Source organism: Myotis myotis, unplaced genomic scaffold, assembly GCF_014108235.1.
Source record: "Myotis myotis isolate mMyoMyo1 unplaced genomic scaffold, mMyoMyo1.p scaffold_m19_p_6, whole genome shotgun sequence".
NCBI classification, from domain to species: Eukaryota; Metazoa; Chordata; class Mammalia; order Chiroptera; family Vespertilionidae; genus Myotis; species Myotis myotis.
In genome coordinates, this window is record NW_023416368.1 from 96,763,941 (window position 1) to 96,781,562 (window position 17,622).

A 17,622-nucleotide genomic window follows, 5' to 3' on the forward strand; every position below is an offset into this window, starting at 1 on the left:
CTAGCTAGTTTTATAGATCTCAATGTGAGGATACCGATTCACATGAATAGGTAATGTGGGAGAGTATATATAGAGAGGGGGAGGGGGAGAGAGGGAGAGTGAGACAGAGAGAGAAAGAGAGAGAGAGAGAGAGAGAGAGAGAGAGAGAGAGAGAGAGAGAGAGAGACTATATACACTGAGTGTCCAGATTATTTTTTTTTTCAACATTAAAATGTTTCTTTTTTTTTTTTAATATATTTTTTTATTGATTAAGATATTACATATGTGTCCTTGTCCCCACGTTACCCTCTACCCCCCACCCCCCCCACCCCCGCTCATGCCCTCACCCCCCCGTTGTCCATGTCCATTGATTAGGCCTATATGCTTGCATATAAGTCCTTTGGTTGATCTTTCCCCCTTACCCCCACCCTCCCCTACCTTCCCTCCAAGTCCCAACAGTCCAATCAATGCCTCTCCGTCTCTGGATCAGTCCTTGTTCATTATCTTATGTTGTTCATTATATTCCACAAATGAGTGAGATCCTGTGGTGTTTATCCGCTCTCAAGTTCCATCCATGCTGTGGCAAATGGTAAGAGTTCCTTTTTCTTCTTCCTCTTCTTAAAGAATACCTTTCAGCATTTCATATAATGCTGGTTTGGTGGTGATGAACTCCTTTAGCTTTTTCTTATCCGTGAAGCTCTTTATCTGACCTTCTATTCTGAATGATAGCTTTGCTGGATAAAGTAATCTTGGTTGCAGGTTCTTGCTATTCATCACTTTGAATATTTCTTGCCAGTCTCTTCTGGCCTGCATGGTTTCTGTTGAGAAATCAGCTGACAGTCGTATGGGTACTCCCTTGTAGGTAACTGACTGTCTTTCTCTTGCTGCTTTTAAGATTCTCTCTTTATCTTTTGCTCTTGGCATTTTAATTATGATGTGTCTTGGTGTGGTCCTCCTTGGATTCCTTTTGTTTGGGGTTCTCTGCGCTTCCTGGACTTGTAAGTCCATTTCTTTCACCAGGTAGGGGAAGTTTTCTGTCATTATTTCTTCAAAAAGGTTTTCAATATCTTGCCCTCTCTCTCCTTCTGGTACCCCTATAATTCTGATGTTGGTACGCTTGAAGTTGTCCCAGAGGTTCCTTACACTATCTTCATATTTTTGGAATCTCTTTTCTTTTTTCTTTTTCGGTTGGGTATTTTTTGTTTCTTTGTATTTCAAATCTTTGACTTGATTCTTGGGATCCTCTTTTCTGCTGCTGGATCTCTGTAAATTATTCTTTATTTCAGTCAGTGTATGCTTAATTTCTAGTTGGTCCTTTTTCATGTCCTCCATGGTCTCCCTATACTTATTGAGGGATTCATTAAATTTATCGGCGGTTTCCATAAAATTCTTGAAAAACCTTATAACCGTGGCCTTAAACTCTATATCCAATCGTTTGCTTTCCTCCATTTCTGCCATTTATGACCTGTTTCTTTGTCTCCGCATTTTGGCAGCTTCCCTGTGTTGATAGAGTGGCCCTGTGCGCCAGGTGTCCTGTAGGGCCCAGTAGCTCAGCCTCCCCAGTTACCTGGGGTGGACACTCTTGGTGCACTCTTGGTGCCTTGGTTGTTGTAGAATCACTGGGAGGAATTGACCTCCAGGCCAATTGGCTGTGAGAATCAGCTGTGTCTAAAGTGGGAGAACTTCTGTGCTGAAGACACCCTTCTGGGGCAAGACTTGCTTCAGTGGGGCTTTGGTGCTCACTGAGTCTGCTCCCTGAGTGTGTCCCTTATGGATCTGAGGCGTTGCAGTATGGATGGTCCCCCTCTGACCACTGGGTACAGTGGCTCCTGGATCTAAGGAGGTGCTAATTCAGCCTCTGCCTGAGACCACACAGCAGGAGCCACGAAGAGGCTCAGCTGTGAAGCAATGCAAGCCGCTGCGGGGCCTTGGGCCTTCTCTTGGAAGTGCCGGGTCTGCCTGGTTCGGCTGCAGTTAGGTACATTCACATGCAAAAGCCTCTGCCGCAGCCTGGGTGGGGCGGGGTCTCAGGGAGTCAGAGGGCGGAGAAAGCGGCCATGGCCGATTCTCCTCCCGGAGTGGCGCGTCTCAGTGTTCCGGTAACGGCTGCAAGCACCTCTGAGGGAAAGCCGCCCTCAAGTTCGCTCGCTGCCGGACAGACCAGCCTCTCCCCGTATGAGTCCTGGGTCCCCAGAGACTTCCCGGAACCGGAGTTCAGAGCCTTAGGGAGCTTGTGACTCAAAAAGTCAGCCGCGTCCTCAGGTGCCACCCCCTTTCCTCGCGCGCGCGCGCCGCCGTACCTCTGCACTTCACCTCCGCAGCGCCTCTGGCTCTCAGCGTGCTTTTCTTTCCTTCTAGTTGTGGAATTTACACTCAGCCAGCCTTCCTGTTGTTCTGGATGATGTTTGCTCAGTCCTTTGCGGTAATTTTCAATTGTTTTGTGAGGCGACAATTTCCCAGTGTTTACCTATGCCGCCATCTTAGTTGCTCTCGAGTGTCCAGATTATTATGACCGCCTGATGTTTGTAGGCAAATTAGCTATAATTTCGCTCTGAAGTTGCTAGAGGGCCAGACTATTATATATAGGGAAGCAGGTTGTTTACCACGACAGTACAAGTGATTTTTTTCTGAAGATAAGGGTAAACAATGTGATTTAACAGCCTTGGAACGTGGGATATATGTTATTATGAATTGCCAGATTATTATGACCATCTGACATTTGTAGGCAAATTTGCCATACACTGCATCATATGGGATATGAAAGCCAAAGACCTGTTCGAACACCTTTGCTGTTTGCAGTTACCAAGATAAAACGTCTCCAATTCACACAGGAACACAAGGATTGGACAGTCGAGCATTGGAAAAAAGTCATGTGGTCCGATGAATCACGTTTCCAGTTGCATCATGCAGATGGCAGAGTGAGAATTTGGCAGAAACAGCATGAAAGCATGCACCCCACATGCATGAGTACCACCCTTCAAGTTGGTGGGGGCAGTGTTATGGTTTGGGGCATGTTTTCCTGGCATGATTCGGGCCCTTTAATTCGTGTGGAACAACGTCTGAATAGCACAACATACCTAAGTATCGTTGCTGATCAAGTTCATCCTATCATGTTGATGGCGTATCCCAATGGAGATGGCTTCTTCCAACAAGACAATGCGCCATGCCACGGTGCTCGTATTGTGCAGGAGTGGTTTCAAGAACATGAGGGAGACCTTGCCTTGCTTAGGTGGCCCCCACAATTACCAGATCTCAATCCAATTGAGCACTTGTGGGACGAAGTTAAAAGAGCCATCAGGCAGCTGGTTCCACAACCATCAAACCTCACAGAACTGGACAGTGCTATTCATCAGGCATGGTGTCAGATTCCTCGCATCACCTTTCAACATCTCGTGGAGTCAATGCCAAGAAGAATCACCGCAAGGTAAACAACCTGCTTCCCTATTTATAATGGTCTGGCCCTCTAGCAACTTCAGAGCGAATTTATAGCTAATTTGCCTACCAATGTCAGGTGGTCATAACAATCTTGACACTCAATAGATAGATAGATAGATAGATAGATAGATAGATAGATAGATAGATATACATATACATATACATATACATATACATATACATATACATATATATCTATATCTATCTATATATATAGTCTCTTTTTTAAAGGACAATTGTTTTATTTATTTATTTATTTTTATTTCAAAGGGTAAGGAAGAGGGAGAGAAAGAAATATCAATTATGAGAGAGAATCATTGATTGGCTGCCTCCTGCATGCCTCCTACTGGGAACCGAGCCTGCAACCTGGGCATGTGCCCTTGACTGGAATCGAACCCAGGACCCTTCAGTCCACAGACTGACATTCTATCCACTGAGCCAAACCAACTAGGGCTATAATGCCTCTTTTGATTCTTTGCACTTTTTTGTTACATGTGCCAAAAATCACATAGCAATCTATCATCAAAAAGTTTTAAAAATCTGTCAGCTCATGACTCAGATGGATTCTCTTTCATTCTGTAGAAAATGAGAAATTGGAAGCACCTGATGTGCACAGGATTTCGTGGCTCAGCTGTCATAGCCAACACCAGGCTAGCCACATGCCAGGAAGACTAAGAGTCTCCTCCTGGGCAGAGTGGGAGAGAGTGGCCCTCTAAGGGGAGGCAGGAGCCTAAGCAAGATGCCTTGGAACCACCCATGCCATCTAAGGGCTCTGGCTCCTTTGCAGGCACCACAGGGATACACGGACCCGCACGGTGTTCCCTGGGGTAAGCCGTTGTTCCCTTAGGGCACAACATTGCCCTCACTGGATGCAGGCTCTGTCCTTCCTTCACACATTAGTACATGATTCCCATCATCCTCAGCTCCAAACCGCAATTTCCCAGCTATGCTCAGACTCACAAACATCTAAGTCAGCAAGGCCGTTGAAGCCCTGAGGTCTGTTTGCCTAAGACCTCATCCACTCCCCTTTGTGTTTCCCACCCAAGGGCAACGCAGCATCCTGCTTTCTCCTGAGATGCTTCCTGCTCCTTGTGTGCTTCAGATGACTCTATCATAGATCTTACCTGACCACCCAGAGCTGCCAATCCCTGTACCCCACCTCACTACGCCCTGAATCTGAAATGAGGGCAGCCTTTGTGCCCCGGTCATCAAAGTCCTCATCCTGTCCAGCTCCTTATTCTTCAGCCCACAGGTCCCACCTGGGCAGCAGCTCCAGGCCCCCAGAGCTGCTCCCCATTTCCTGGCTCCATCTGTGCCCCACTAACGCCATGCTATCTGGGGCAAGAGTCTCGTGTGCCCCACCCCATGCCCAGCAAGTGCACAGCGGATGCACAGGGGCAGTTCCAGTGTGTGTGCTGGCACATAGTAGGTGCTTAGTAAGGAGATTCTGAGCCAGTGACTGAAAGATGAGGTGTGTGCCCAGATATCCCTGTGTGGGCAGACTTCTCAGGGGAGATGGCACTTGAGCTGGATCTCAAAGAGTTTTCTCTCTTTCTTTACAACAAGTATATAGTGTTTTCTGGTGGGGTGCTCAGTGTTTTACACCAAGTCACAAATTGAATCCTAATACGCATCAGATGAGCCAGAATTATGGCTAAAAGTGAAGAAACTAAGGCAAGATGAAGGGCCCAGTCAGGACTCTGAGGGTACCCCAGCCCATGTGGAGTCAGCAGGGGTTTTCTGGAGCAAGCAGGTATGCAGGGCCTAGGGAGATGCCCTCCTCTTCCGCACCCCTTAACTTCCTCAAAGCCTCTCCTAGGAGGTCTGGACACCAGCAGGCCACAGGGACACAGGGACACTCCTGAGTCCTCAGTGTCCTGACCCCTTACATCCCCAGGTCCATCCTCCCCACATCCACACCCACATCTAACCTCCCATGTTCACTCTCCCCATGTCAACTCTCCCCACATCCACCTCCCCACATCCACTCTCCCCATGTCTACTTCCTATATTTATTCGTCCTATATCCAAGCTCCTGTCTCTGCTCTTTCCTCCCTCTGGCTCCCCCTATCCAGTCTCTCCCACCCCCTCCCTCTCACATATCCCACCTCCCTGGCTCTCTGCTAGATTATAATTGCTTCAGCCCCCACCCCTCACCATTTGGTTAAATGGGGCACAGGAAGCCCTGCTCTCCCTCACCTGCCACAGGGCTGAGAAAGGGCCTGATCACTGTGGTGAATAGCCCCGAGGAAGGAGCTGGCCAGGTGCCCCGGAGAGAAGCTGGCTCCTGGAGGCAACTATGGAGCCCTCCTCCTCACCTGCCCCCTGACTGTAATCAATCTGATTGGATTAGGATCAGGGCAACCCTAATCATCTCAGAGGTCACCCAGGCTTTGCGGTGGGGTCCATGGGCCTGGCCCCCCTACTGAGGTGGCCTCATTGAACAGAGCTTAATACCACTGGGCCAGCTTAGGATAGGGGCCCAGCCTTGTGTGGGCATGTGTGCATGCATGTTTGAACATGTGTAAGTGTGTGCAGGGTGTGTGAGGATGTGAGGGGAGAGCGTATGCTCACAGCTCCTGCATCCAGCACACAGACACACACATACACAATCCCCACCAACTGCTTGGCTTGGGGCTGGACCCACAGAACGTGCTGGCAGGAAGGTGAGGTTGGATGACAGAAGTGAGCCCTAGCTTGGGACAAGTGCCCCCTTCTGCTTCGAAGGCAGCAGGACCATTTAATATGTATTGTAGAGCAAAAAGCATTTGAAGAATTTTTGAGTGCATGGAGGCTGGCACAGGATTGCTGCTTATCTGTTCTCTACCCCTGGCAGGGCTCAGGCACCTGAAGGGCCTGCTTTCCCCAGAGCTGGCCAACACCCCCTCTTGACCCATGAGGTGAAGGAGTGGGGAGGCCTCAAGGCAAGGAAGACAGATCTCAGAGCTAGGAGCCTCCGCAGACACCCTGAAGTAGGGCCAGCCAGGCCATGCCCCTGGGGAGCACAGTGGCATGTGGCCAGCCTAGGGTCCAAGCGTGAGGGGGACTCTCCTGTGGCACATGGCTTTGCAGAGAGCTGGGCTTCCCACCAGGTGGGCATTTCACCTGAAAGCAATGGAAGGCCCCCAGCTGCATCCTCCAACGACACCAGGCACTGGGCTGTGTCTATTCATGCATTCTGTGCCCTTGGTGCAAGCAGGGCCAGGAGCCTGTCACTTCAGAGTACTGATCAGTTCCCCAGGACCCCTAAGCCCCTCAGGCAAGGTCTGCGAAGGTCAATCAAGTTCTCAGCAGGTGTGTGCCCAGACCCCAATTATTCCTGTTCTCCTTGGGGGCTGGGCTAAGGAGGAGCAGGAGCAGGACAGCATGCCCTGTCCCCTCCCTGGCAGAGCCCTTTTCCTGGACATGCTCCAAGAGGTGGTCTGCTGTCTCCCTGGGAGGGCTGGGTGCAGGCACGAGCTGGGCTCAGTACTCAGGAGGGGCCTGAATAGGAGGCCCTCGAGAGGATCAGCATCCCCAATCCAGGTTGCAACCTTTGACCCTCATCAGAAAATGTTTCTGTGCTGGGTGGTGGGGGCTCCCCCGTATATCATTAACTCTTCCCAGTGGGAGGGGGTGAAGGCGCCAGAGAAACTCTACAACACCCTGCCTCGCCTGGCTCAGAGCACAATGTGCCCACCAGGACGACAAGATTAACCACAGAGAAAAGTGAAAATGCTGCTGGATTCACACGCCCGAGGGCCGTGTTCGGCGTGTGAACAGCGTTCCCCGCACATACCTCCCGGTTGCTATGACCAGCTTGCCATGGCCTAATCGCCGACGAGGGGGAAATTCATATAAAATATCACAGGCCATTGTGGGCCTAATGCGGCATGACAGTGGCTCACAAAGCCAAATTCATCAGCCCCAGCAGGTAATCAGAGGACACTGGGCACGCCGGAGGGGCAGTGTCAGAGGCCACTGCCTTGGCCACAGTGGGGTGCCAGCTGAATTCCACTCTCAGGTGGTTTCAGGATGCAGTATTACCAGATGCCATCGCAACCCCCCCTCCACTGCCCACCTCACTCTGGGACCAGGGAGGGTATGCATTGTGGAAGGGGAAGCATTGGCCAGCCTGGTGCAGCAGAGCCACATTCTTGGGGCATTGATTGAGGGAAGGTGCCAACCTACTGAACGCTTTAGGAGTGACCTGGGCTTCCACCTGCCAAGTGGGCAGAAGCTTGTAGGCCTCAAGCCAGCTGTGGAGGTGAGGGGGGGAGGGCCAGAGAAGGAGGCTGGGGTACAGCATGGTTGAGGACACTCCGGTTCTCTCTGTGATGCACCAGTGATGCTTTATAGGCAGGCAAGGGCCAAGTGACCCTCAGAGGCCTGAAGGTCAGCACTGACCCGAGGAGAGGTGGAGCCCAGGAGCCCATGGTGGGGAGAGCTGCACCCAGGTGAGGGCAGAGGTCAGCCAAGAAGAGACTCTAGCAAACAGGTCCTGCAGCTTCTAGGGAGGTCATACTCCACCCTGTCTTTGGCTGAGTCTCTGCCTGGCCACCAGGTGACAATAGACAGGCCTCTGAGTTCCAGAGGTCAGTGACCAAGGGCCTGGCTTCACATACAGATCAGGCCAGAGATACACAGCCCACCCTGGGAACCCAGGACAGGGGAATTGTGTCAGAGACCTTCGTGGGAGCTCCTCCCCTCCCACACACCTGCTGGGTCTTACAAATCTGAGTAATGGAGCCTGGGTGCTCATCCCAGGAGCCCTTCCTCCTCATCCAGCATTAGCACCCTATAGCTGGGGAATCACCTGGGATCTTTTATAGATACTAGAGGCCCAGTGCATGAAATTCGTGCACAGGGGGTCCCTTCAGCTCAGCCTACACCCTCTCCAATCCAGGACCCCCCGGAGGGATGTCCGACTGCCGGTTTAGGCCCAATCCCAGACCGGCAGTCGGACATCCCTCTCACAATCCTGGACTGCTGGCTCCTAATCACTCACCTGCCTGCCTGCCTGGTCGTCCCTAAGTGCCCCCCCCCCGCCCCCAGCCAGCCAGGTTGCCCCCAACTGCCCCCTCCCTGCCTGCTTGGTAGCTCCTAACTGCCCCCCCCCACTGGCCTGGTCACCCCTTACTGCCCCACCCCTGCCAGCCAGGTTGCCCCCAACTGCCCCCCCCCAACCTAGTCACCCCTCACTGCCTCCCCTGCTGGCCTGGTCACCCCTAACTGGACCCCCCGACCCCCCACTGGCCTGGTTGCCTCTTACTGCCCCCTTGCCGGCCTGGTCACCCCATGAAGCCTGCTTGTTCAATCGTTTGGTCATCCCTCACTAACTCCCCTACCTGCCTGGTCGTAGGCACCCATCTTGTGAGGGCGTGAGGGTCAATTTGCATATTACCTCTTTATTCTATAGGATAGATGTCCCCAAGAACTGTGGCCCCAGACACACTGGTGGGCCTGCAGTGACATAGTGCTTGGGTGAACTTGTCCCTGCAGAACTTCCCAAAGAGACCACCTAGTGAACCCCACAGACAGAACGTCCCAAGAGTTTCAGCTTACTGTTTAGAGATCACATTTGAACAGTCCCCTTCCAGGAACCTCCACTGCCTGGAGTTATCCTTGTCCCTCAGAAAGGCCAGTACAGTGTCTCCTCAGGCCAACAGCTCATACCAGGAGCCCCTCATCCACGTCCAGTATTAGTGCTCCACAGCCTTCCCCTCCCAGGAGAGGACAGGCAAGCATCCCCTCACCCCACCATGGCAGTGGGATGTGGGCTCAGCAGGGTAGGTGGAGTCCCCACCTCTCCAAGGCTGCAACCACAGAAACAGCCTGGTGGAGTCTCAGGATCCCTTGCTGGGAGTGCAGAAGCCTCTCCCAGGACTTCTGTCTGGGGTATGTACTCCCTGCTGTGCAGCCTGGGGCCAGTAGCTGACCTGCTCTGAACCTCCACATGTTGCTGGGGCTGAGTAGAGCACCCCTCTTCCTGTCTGGGCTGGTTCTCTCATCTGTGATAAAGGATTCATGGTCCAGGGCAAGGTGGCCTTCAGGCTGTGCCTCCCTATCAGTCTGACTGAAATGGCCCCCTGGGTGACCTCCCCAAGGGAAGATCAGCTCAGAGAGAGAGGCTTTCTTGTCCACCATGAACACAGTTGGTACTCAATGAATAGTTGCCAACTGACCAGCTTCATGGTGAAATATGAAAAATGAGATCCTTGGAATAATTTTTTGGAACTTTCTTCAACATATAGGACTTTAGAAGTATAGCCTTTTTGATGTTAAAAAGTCCTTTTCTGAAATTATGGTAGTCATTGTTTAAATGTTTTTCCCCTCTCATGAAAAAGTAATAATACTTGGCAGTACTCTTTCAGTCCACAAATGATCTCTGGTACTTGACAAGCCTCTGGAAATAAAGGAATTTCTAAGATCCTTTTAGTTCTAAGTTCTAGGAGGTGAAGTAATTGCCAAAACCTATCTCAGAAGTGATACTTGGCTCCCCACACCTAAGGCTGCACTGGCAGCTGTGATGGGCTCCTCTTCCTGCCTTCCTCCAGATGCCCAGTTCTTGCCACACAGGACTCCTTCATCTGCACCAGACTCTCCCCATTCATTCACCGTCCATCTATCCACCTATCCATTCACCTATCTACCCACACACCCACCCATCTATTCTCTATGCACCACCCACTAGCCATATATCCATCTATCCTTCCATCCTTCCACCCATCCACCATCCATCCACCATCCATCTATCCTAGGCCTGCCCCAAAGCTCATGTTGCCAACCTACTTCTCATACTGCCTTATTCCCCCTACTCTCTTCCTCATGAACTGTGAGCTCCCAAAGGCAAATGACTTCACACAGCCCAAAGCAGAAAACCTGACTTGCAACAGCAGAGCCTACTACTAACGGTATGGAAGGATTCCTCTGGTTCACCCTCCTCCTTCCCAGTACAAAGATTCTCTCCACCTGACAATTGGTCGGTCATCCAGCTTCTGCTTAATTACCACTTGGACAGGCAGCTCTTTCAACTTTCGGAACTCCATTATATGGAGCAGCAATCCACTTTCTTTCAGATTTCTTACCTTGGCTTTTGAGAATGGGCACCTTGCATCTTATTTATCTCATATTCCTAGTTCTGAATTTAGTGTATATCTCATTATAGACTCTCAGATACTGGATGGATGAAAGGATTGATGGACAGACAGAAGATGGATAGATGGTGGATGGATGGTGGATGGATGGATGGATGGATGGATGGGTGAATAGATGGATGGGAGATGGATGGAAGGAAGGATAAATCATTGGTATTTTGCATGAACTCAATAAATAATTGCTAATGAGACATCATTAAGTTGGGAAGATGGTTTCCTGGTGGAAGAGGCTTGTAAGAGACAAGCCTCTTACAGAATAGCTTTGTCTGATCTCAGTGTAGGAATAAGTCCTGGGCCTGAAGGGAGCAGGCCTGAGGTAGCTCAAGAAACTTATCCAGGCTCTTCCCCAGAGACATGGCAAGCTGGAAGCATTGGTCCTTAAGCACTCCCCTCCCTCAGTAGCCTGTGTCTCCTCCTTTTCTCTTAACCTTGCACAGCTCATTGGGAAGAAGGCATTTTGCTGGTGAAGGTGTCTTCTCAGGGCAGGATGGCTCCCCATCTTTTCCTCAGGAGTTGGTATGTTGTGTAAACAGAAGCAGGAACCTCTGCAGAAGCTGCTGCCTGTGGATAACAACTTGGCTGTAACTGTGGCAGCCAATGGGCTCCAGACCCTCCACACCCATGACCTCAGGGAAGCCTGTACCCCTCCTCTGTAAACAGAGGCCATTCTAGCCATGGGTCATAACCTTACTGTTCAGATACCTGTGGAAATCTGATCGAGGCAATGGGTTCTCGATTCAGAAGTCGGCACAAGTTTTCAGACATGCACTGTCATCCCTGCTTACAGTTTCGTGGGGGTTATGAACCCCCAGAAGCCTCCCTATTGCTCTTAGATTAAAGTCATATGGGCGTTCTGGGGTCTTCCTTCTGCATGGCCTCAGGGTGCATTTTAACTTTTTCTTTGGAAATAAATGTCAACTTATAGGAACACTGCAAGAGTGAGTCCAAATCCACTCCCAGGCCTCTCCCAGGGCTGACATAGCACAAACCAGGTACATCCACCATAATTAAGTTTTATTACCATTAACTAAACTCCAGATTTTTCCCAGGTTTCACCCGTTTTTTCCACCAATGTTCCTTTTTTGTCCAGGATCTTATACTGGCCCTTGTCCTTTGTGCCCTCGAGACTGGAAGGAGCCTGCTCAGGTCTCTGGGTCTCCTGACGATTAGGTAAAGGTTATGCATCCTTGTCAAGAATGCCTTGAGCCCTGACCGGTTTGGCTCAGTGGATAGAGCGTCGGCCTGCGGACTGAAAGGTCCCAGGTTTGATTCTGGTCAAGGGCATGTGCCTTGGTTTCGGGCACATCCACAGTAGGAGGTGTGCAGGAGGCGGCTGATCGGTGTTTGTCTCTCATCGATGTTTCTAATTCTCTATCCTTCTCCCTTCCTCTCTGTAGAAATCAATAAAATATATTTTTAAAAAAGAAAAGAATGCCTTGAAAGAAGCCCTGGCCATTTTTGCTCAGTGGTTAGAGCATCTGCCTGCGGACCGAAAGGTCTCATGTTCAATTCCAGTCAAAGTCATCTACCTTAGCTGCAGGTTCCCTGGCCCCAGTGGGGCCACATACAGGAGGCAGCCAATCAATGTGTCTCTCTCACATTGATGTTTCTCTCCCCCTCCTCCCTCCCTTCCTCTCTCTCTAGAAATCAATGGAAAAAATATTCTCAGGTAAAAGAATATCCTAAGGTGAGGATTTTTTTTAAAAAAAAGAACACCTTGAAAGCAATAGAGTGTCCTCAGAGCACCGTCTGGGGAGGTGCATGGTGCATGGTATCTGTCCCATTGCTGGCGGTGGCAACCTCAGTCCCTCTGGTGAGACGGGCCTGCCCAGTTTCTCCAGTGCAGTCACCGTTTTTCTTGGTCAGTATTGCAGGGAACTGCTCAGGCCTACCTTAAGCTTTAAAATGGACTTCCTTCGCCAAAACAAACCATAGCACATTTTTCTGAAACATGAGGCAGAGACTTCTTTTCTCCATGAGCAAGTTGAAAGCTGCTCCATGGCATCCTTGGCTGGCAGGACTTTATCCGAGGAGAGGTCTTCTCATCTGGCAGAAGGGGAAACTGAGGCCCACAGTGGGGGACGGGAGGAATGTGTGCAGGATTGCACAGCTAGCTAGTAACAGAGCTGGGCAAAAATGAGTTCTTTTTCCTCCAAGTTCAAGAGGAAGCTCCCAAAACCCTCCACCCCACCCCACACACCCTTTCCCTCAAGTGTGTCTGGAGGCACTGGCTGTTTGCCTGAGGTCAATAAGCAGGGATCTCCAAGCCCTTGTTGAGAGCTGTGGGGCAAGGCCTTTGCTTGCTCTCCCCTTATCTTCAGAGGAGAGAGGGGCTAGCATAGAGGGAGGAGGCAGAGGCAGAGCAGGGTCCTCCAGTAGGAACCTGCCCTGAGCTACCTGGGTTGAAAGGCAGCTCTGCTGGGGTTGCAGGAGGGTATTCAGATATTGGAGATCCTTGAGAAGGGCAACCAGGGCCTCCAACCAGCTGAGAGTGAGAGGGTGCAGTGGAGAAAGGCACCAGGCTGTGTGTGGAGGGTCCCAGGAGTGCCCAGGACATACTGACTCTGCCTTGTGCCCTGAGCTGCCCTGGGAGGGGTGGCCAGGAAAGCTGGTCGCTGAGGAGTCCACAAGCCATCCTAACAATAGCCCCTAACCCAGGCTGCACCAGTGGGAGAGGAGGCATCAGGCTAAGGAGAGGAGAGAAAGAGAAGAGTTGAGAGCGAGGGCCTGAGAAGTGGGAAGGAGGTAGCTTGAGTTCTTGAAAATACAAAATAAGGGTGTGCGCTCTGCTGAGTGTAGAGACAGGAGGGGAAGGGTCTGTGTTCAGCACACTGTCATTTATTCACTCAGATGCCTTAGGCCAGCAAGAGGCTGCTGCAGGCCTGCCTGTGAACTGATTCATCGTATTATGTAAGGAAAACAGGGAGAGGGCTTCATGAGTCTTGGGGAGGTAGCTGCCTGGTTGATATTTGAGAAAGGGGAGCATGAGGGGAGCTATCTTGAATCTGTTCAAGGACAAGCTGATTGGGGAGGGTCAGAGAGCTGGACCCACAGAGTAAGCCTGCCTAGATGGGCTCGGACCAGGCTAGACTCCCTGCCTTCTTCACAGACCAGGTCCTCACTCCTCAGGAACCATCTGTGTGATCGCCTGATTGGGAACAAAAATTGAACAGGACACAGTCCTTGCCTCAGGGAGCTTCCAGACCAAGTGGGTGAAGGAGGGTGCTCCCATGGGACCTGGGAGCCTGAGGGGCCAAGAATAGATCATGCCCAGACCTCATGGCCACAGAATCCTGTCCTGTGCCCCAAAGAGTGGGAGTGGACAAGGCAGATGCTGCATGAGCATTAGAACATCTGGGAAAAAACCTGAGGGAAGGGCAGTAGCTGAGTGTGGCTGGAGGCCAAGTAGTGGCTGACAGAACTGGGAGGGCAGCACGGGGGAGGAGTTGGCCTGTGTTCAGTCAAGCAAGGACACAATGTCAAGAACTCAAGAAGGGGCCAGGCAGAGCCAGGTGGCCATTGGACAATGCACTCTGCCAGTGGCCTATGTATATGTGTATGCATGTGTCTGTGCATGTGTATATGTATGCATGCATGTTTGTGTGTCCATGTACCTATGTGCCTGCCTGTGTGTGTACATGCACGTGTGTGCCTGTGCATCTATGCATGTTTGTGTGTGCCTGTGTGTCTATGTATGTAAGGGGGTGTTGCAGAGATGTGTGTGTGGCTGTGTGGCTATGTTTATGTGAGAGCAAATGTCTATTTGTGTATATCTGTGTCTGTGTGTGACAGTGTCTGTGGGTGTGTATATCTGTGCATGCATGTATGTGTGTATGTGCATGTGTCTGTGTATGCCTCTGTTTCAATGTATCTATATGTGTTTCTATGTGTCTGTGTGTAAGAAACTGTCTATGTGTGTGTGTGTGTGTGTGTACATGTGTGTATACACTTATGTGTGTCTGTGTGAGAGTGTGTTTATGGGTGTGTGTGCTTTGTCATGCATGTGTGTATGCATGTGTGTGTGTGTGTGTGTGTGTGTCCCTGTGTCTATGTGTGTGGTACATACGGATCAGGGAAGAAGCTGGAGGCTGAGGGTGCAGGTTCCAACCAGGAGCTCCTTCAGGTCCTGGTGGGAGATGCTGAGGGCTGGACTCCTAGGGAAGGGCTGGGTGAGCAGGATAGGCCTGGGCCCCTGAGACCGGAGCAGCTTTCAGTTTGGGGCAGTCCCAAGCTGGCAGTGGGAGGCCTTCTGGGGCTTATGGCTGGGTGTGTGGCCCAGAGCTTCCCAAAAGCAGGGAGAGACCAGGCCTGCTCAGTTCAGAACCCAGGGAGGAAACTGGTGTCCAGAGCCTGCACAGGGCTATCAGAAAGTGTTGGTAAATCTATGGAAAGAATCACCAAAAGCAAAACTGCAAGTGGGGTCAGATGGCCAGTGGGAAGCCAATGCAGAGGGCATGTTCTCTCGGTATCTGAGGAAATGTTCACTTTTTGGTAACAGGTGTGTGTGGATGTGAATGAAGCTGGGTGGGTGAGTCTGAGTGTGTGCATTCACAGGGTTTAGGGCACCCATGTCGGCTGCAAACCTGGAAGCAGCCTGAAACCCCTGCTTACTCCCCAGGATGGAGCCCATCTACCCATATCCCTCCCAGAACAAAAGCCCCCTGGGCATTGAGGTGGGGCAAGGAGGCAACAGCACCCTTTCACCATTACTCACCTATAACTATTGGGAGCTCAGCAGGATCCAGGCCTGCCTGGGGCCTCTGCCCAGGAGGAGCTTGGGGGAATACAACAGGGCACTCACCCGGTGCCCTGATCAGTCCTGTTCCCACATCTCTCCACCCAAGACCTGAGGAAAGACAGGAGTCAGAGCCAAGAAAGGTGGGGTGTAGGATCCCACATGAGGGCAGCAGAGACACCTAAGGCACACCAGCCATCAGAGCCAAGCCAGGGTTCAGCCTGGGCCTGATGGGCTCCAAAGCCCTGTGAGTTTTTTCACTATGTTTTTTAATTCCTGCTAGTTGCAGGTAAGCTCCAGGGGGCCATCTGGCTCCCTACCGTTTATTTTTCCAGCAGGGCTTAGCAAACAGCACTTGCTGTGTACTACTGACCTGGGAACCCAGGGCAGCCCAACTCCCTCATCCTGAACCCAGAGCCCATCAAAATGTTTACACACACCCAGGAAGCAATACATTCATTCCCTCAGGAAAATTCCTGCTTGGGGATGCCAGGCTGCCCCACCCCCCACATGCCCTGTACTTCCCTCTGGTCCTGCCAGCCCAGCAGAATACTCCTGCCCTCTGCTTTCTCTCTGTCTGCTTCCTGTCTGTCTTTCAAGACCATCTTCAAGGTTCTGTCTACCAGGGGCAGGCTAGGCCGCCCCACCCTACAAGGTCCAGGGGGCCTCCCTGGACAGTGGCATATACCTGTCTGATACTGTTGCCTGGCAAGCTTCCTCTTCCCAAGCTCCAGCCCTCCCCCACTGCCCCTCTGCAAAACTAATGTCACTCCCTCTGACTCAGTTTCCAAGAGGCTGCATGCAGGGGCCCAATATCAGCCTCTGGGTTAACAGAGGCCTGGAGGCCATCCTGGGGCAGGTGTCAGGCAGCCGTTGGGCATACCCAGGCCTGAGCGTGTGGAGCCAGCACAGGGTGAATGTGCACCTGGGGCCTGTGGTCCTTGCAGCACTTAGAGTCCAGGTGAAGGAGGGAAAAGATGTGCAGGCAGAATGGCAGCATAGGTAGCAGCATGTGGACCAGAGCCACACTCTGGGTAGGTCATCAGGCTGCTGGAAGCTCCTACTGGGAAGTCTGGGCAGGGGGAGCTGACCCCAGGGCTGTCCAGTGGCCTTTGTTCAGTCAGCATGATTATTTTGAGAAGCATCATGCTCTTTTTCCAATTACTGCTAAATAAAATTCCATTTTATGGAAATGCCACAATTTTTTTATGAAGGTATAATTGACATATATATTGTATTAGTTGTAGGCATACAACATGATGATTTGGTATACTGTATATTGTGAAATGATCTCCACAATAAGTGTAGTTAACATCCATCACCTCCTATAGTTACTATTTTTGTGTGTGGTGATAATACAAGATGTATTCTTAGCAACTTTCAGGTCTACAATACAGTCACCACCCTGCATATCCTATCACAGGACTTATTTATCTTATGCCATAGCTGTTTATCCATTCTCCTCTCATGGGCATTTGGGAGCTGCCAGTTTGGGGCTATTACAGATAGAGCCGCCCTGACATTTGCTCCTGGTCTTTGTGTCAATGCAGGGGAAATACCTGGGAGGTGATGGCTGGGGCAGGCAGTACGTGTATGTTTTTTAGAAGCTGCCAAACCGCTTTCCAGGGGGCGAAGGGGCGCTCCATTTCCCTCCAGCCAGCAGTATGCAGGGTGCTCACGTCCCTAACTTCCTCACAACGACGAGTGCCGTTCAGCATCACTTCTTGGGTTCCTTAGCCCTTGGTGGACTTTCTCTGGGGAAGCTCTCCCTCTTCCTTGGGTCCTCTGGGGACAAGCACCCTCTCCCCCAAGTCCTGCCCCGCCCTTGCGCCCTGCCCACCTCACGCCTTTCTCCACAGCCACCCGGGAGTCCGCCTTCGTGCACGCCATTGCCTCCGCCGGAGTGGCCTTCGCAGTGACACGCTCCTGCGCGGAGGGCTCCGCTGCCATCTGCGGATGCAGCAGCCGTCACCAGGGCTCTCCAGGCCACGGCTGGAAATGGGGTGGCTGCAGTGAGGACATCGAGTTTGGTGGGATGGTGTCTCGGGAGTTCGCGGATGCAAGAGAGAATAGGCCTGACGCCCGCTCTGCGATGAACCGCCACAACAATGAGGCTGGGCGCCAGGTAAGTCCACAACCCTGTGTGTCCTAGCCATGTGTCTGGGGGCCCTCTGAGCACTGCCCTAGGTATCCTTGGGGATTAGGGCAGTGTCTTTGACCATGGCCCTGTGTGTCTGAGGGTGCACCAAGGCACCCTCTGACCACTGTCTTGTGCATTGGGGAGGGGTCTCTGACCATGGCCCTCTGGGCCTTGGGGATGTTCCAGGGGACCCGCAG

General features: G+C 51.5%; 2 protein-coding genes across 6 annotated transcripts in view; one reads left to right on the forward strand and one right to left on the reverse strand.

Moving 5' to 3' along the window:
• The window catches only part of LOC118657817 (tubulin epsilon and delta complex protein 2-like), a 33,719-nt gene extending 23,277 nt beyond the window's left edge, over nt 1-10,442 (reverse strand). Inside the window, exon 1 of the mRNA XM_036312454.1 lies at nt 10,366-10,442. Within this exon, the coding sequence (XP_036168347.1) occupies nt 10,366-10,442 (77 nt within the window). The remainder of the gene's footprint in view (nt 1-10,365) is intronic.
• WNT3A (Wnt family member 3A) overlaps nt 1-17,622 on the forward strand; it is a 71,185-nt gene that overhangs the window by 41,358 nt on the left and 12,205 nt on the right. For all 5 annotated transcript variants that reach the window (XR_004968359.1, XR_004968360.1, XM_036314398.1 and 2 more), the window contains exon 3: nt 17,145-17,410. Coding sequence is in view for 3 of the 5 variants with exons in the window: in XM_036314398.1 (XP_036170291.1) it covers nt 17,145-17,410 (266 nt within the window). In the remaining 2 variants the exon portion in view is untranslated. The remainder of the gene's footprint in view (nt 1-17,144; nt 17,411-17,622) is intronic.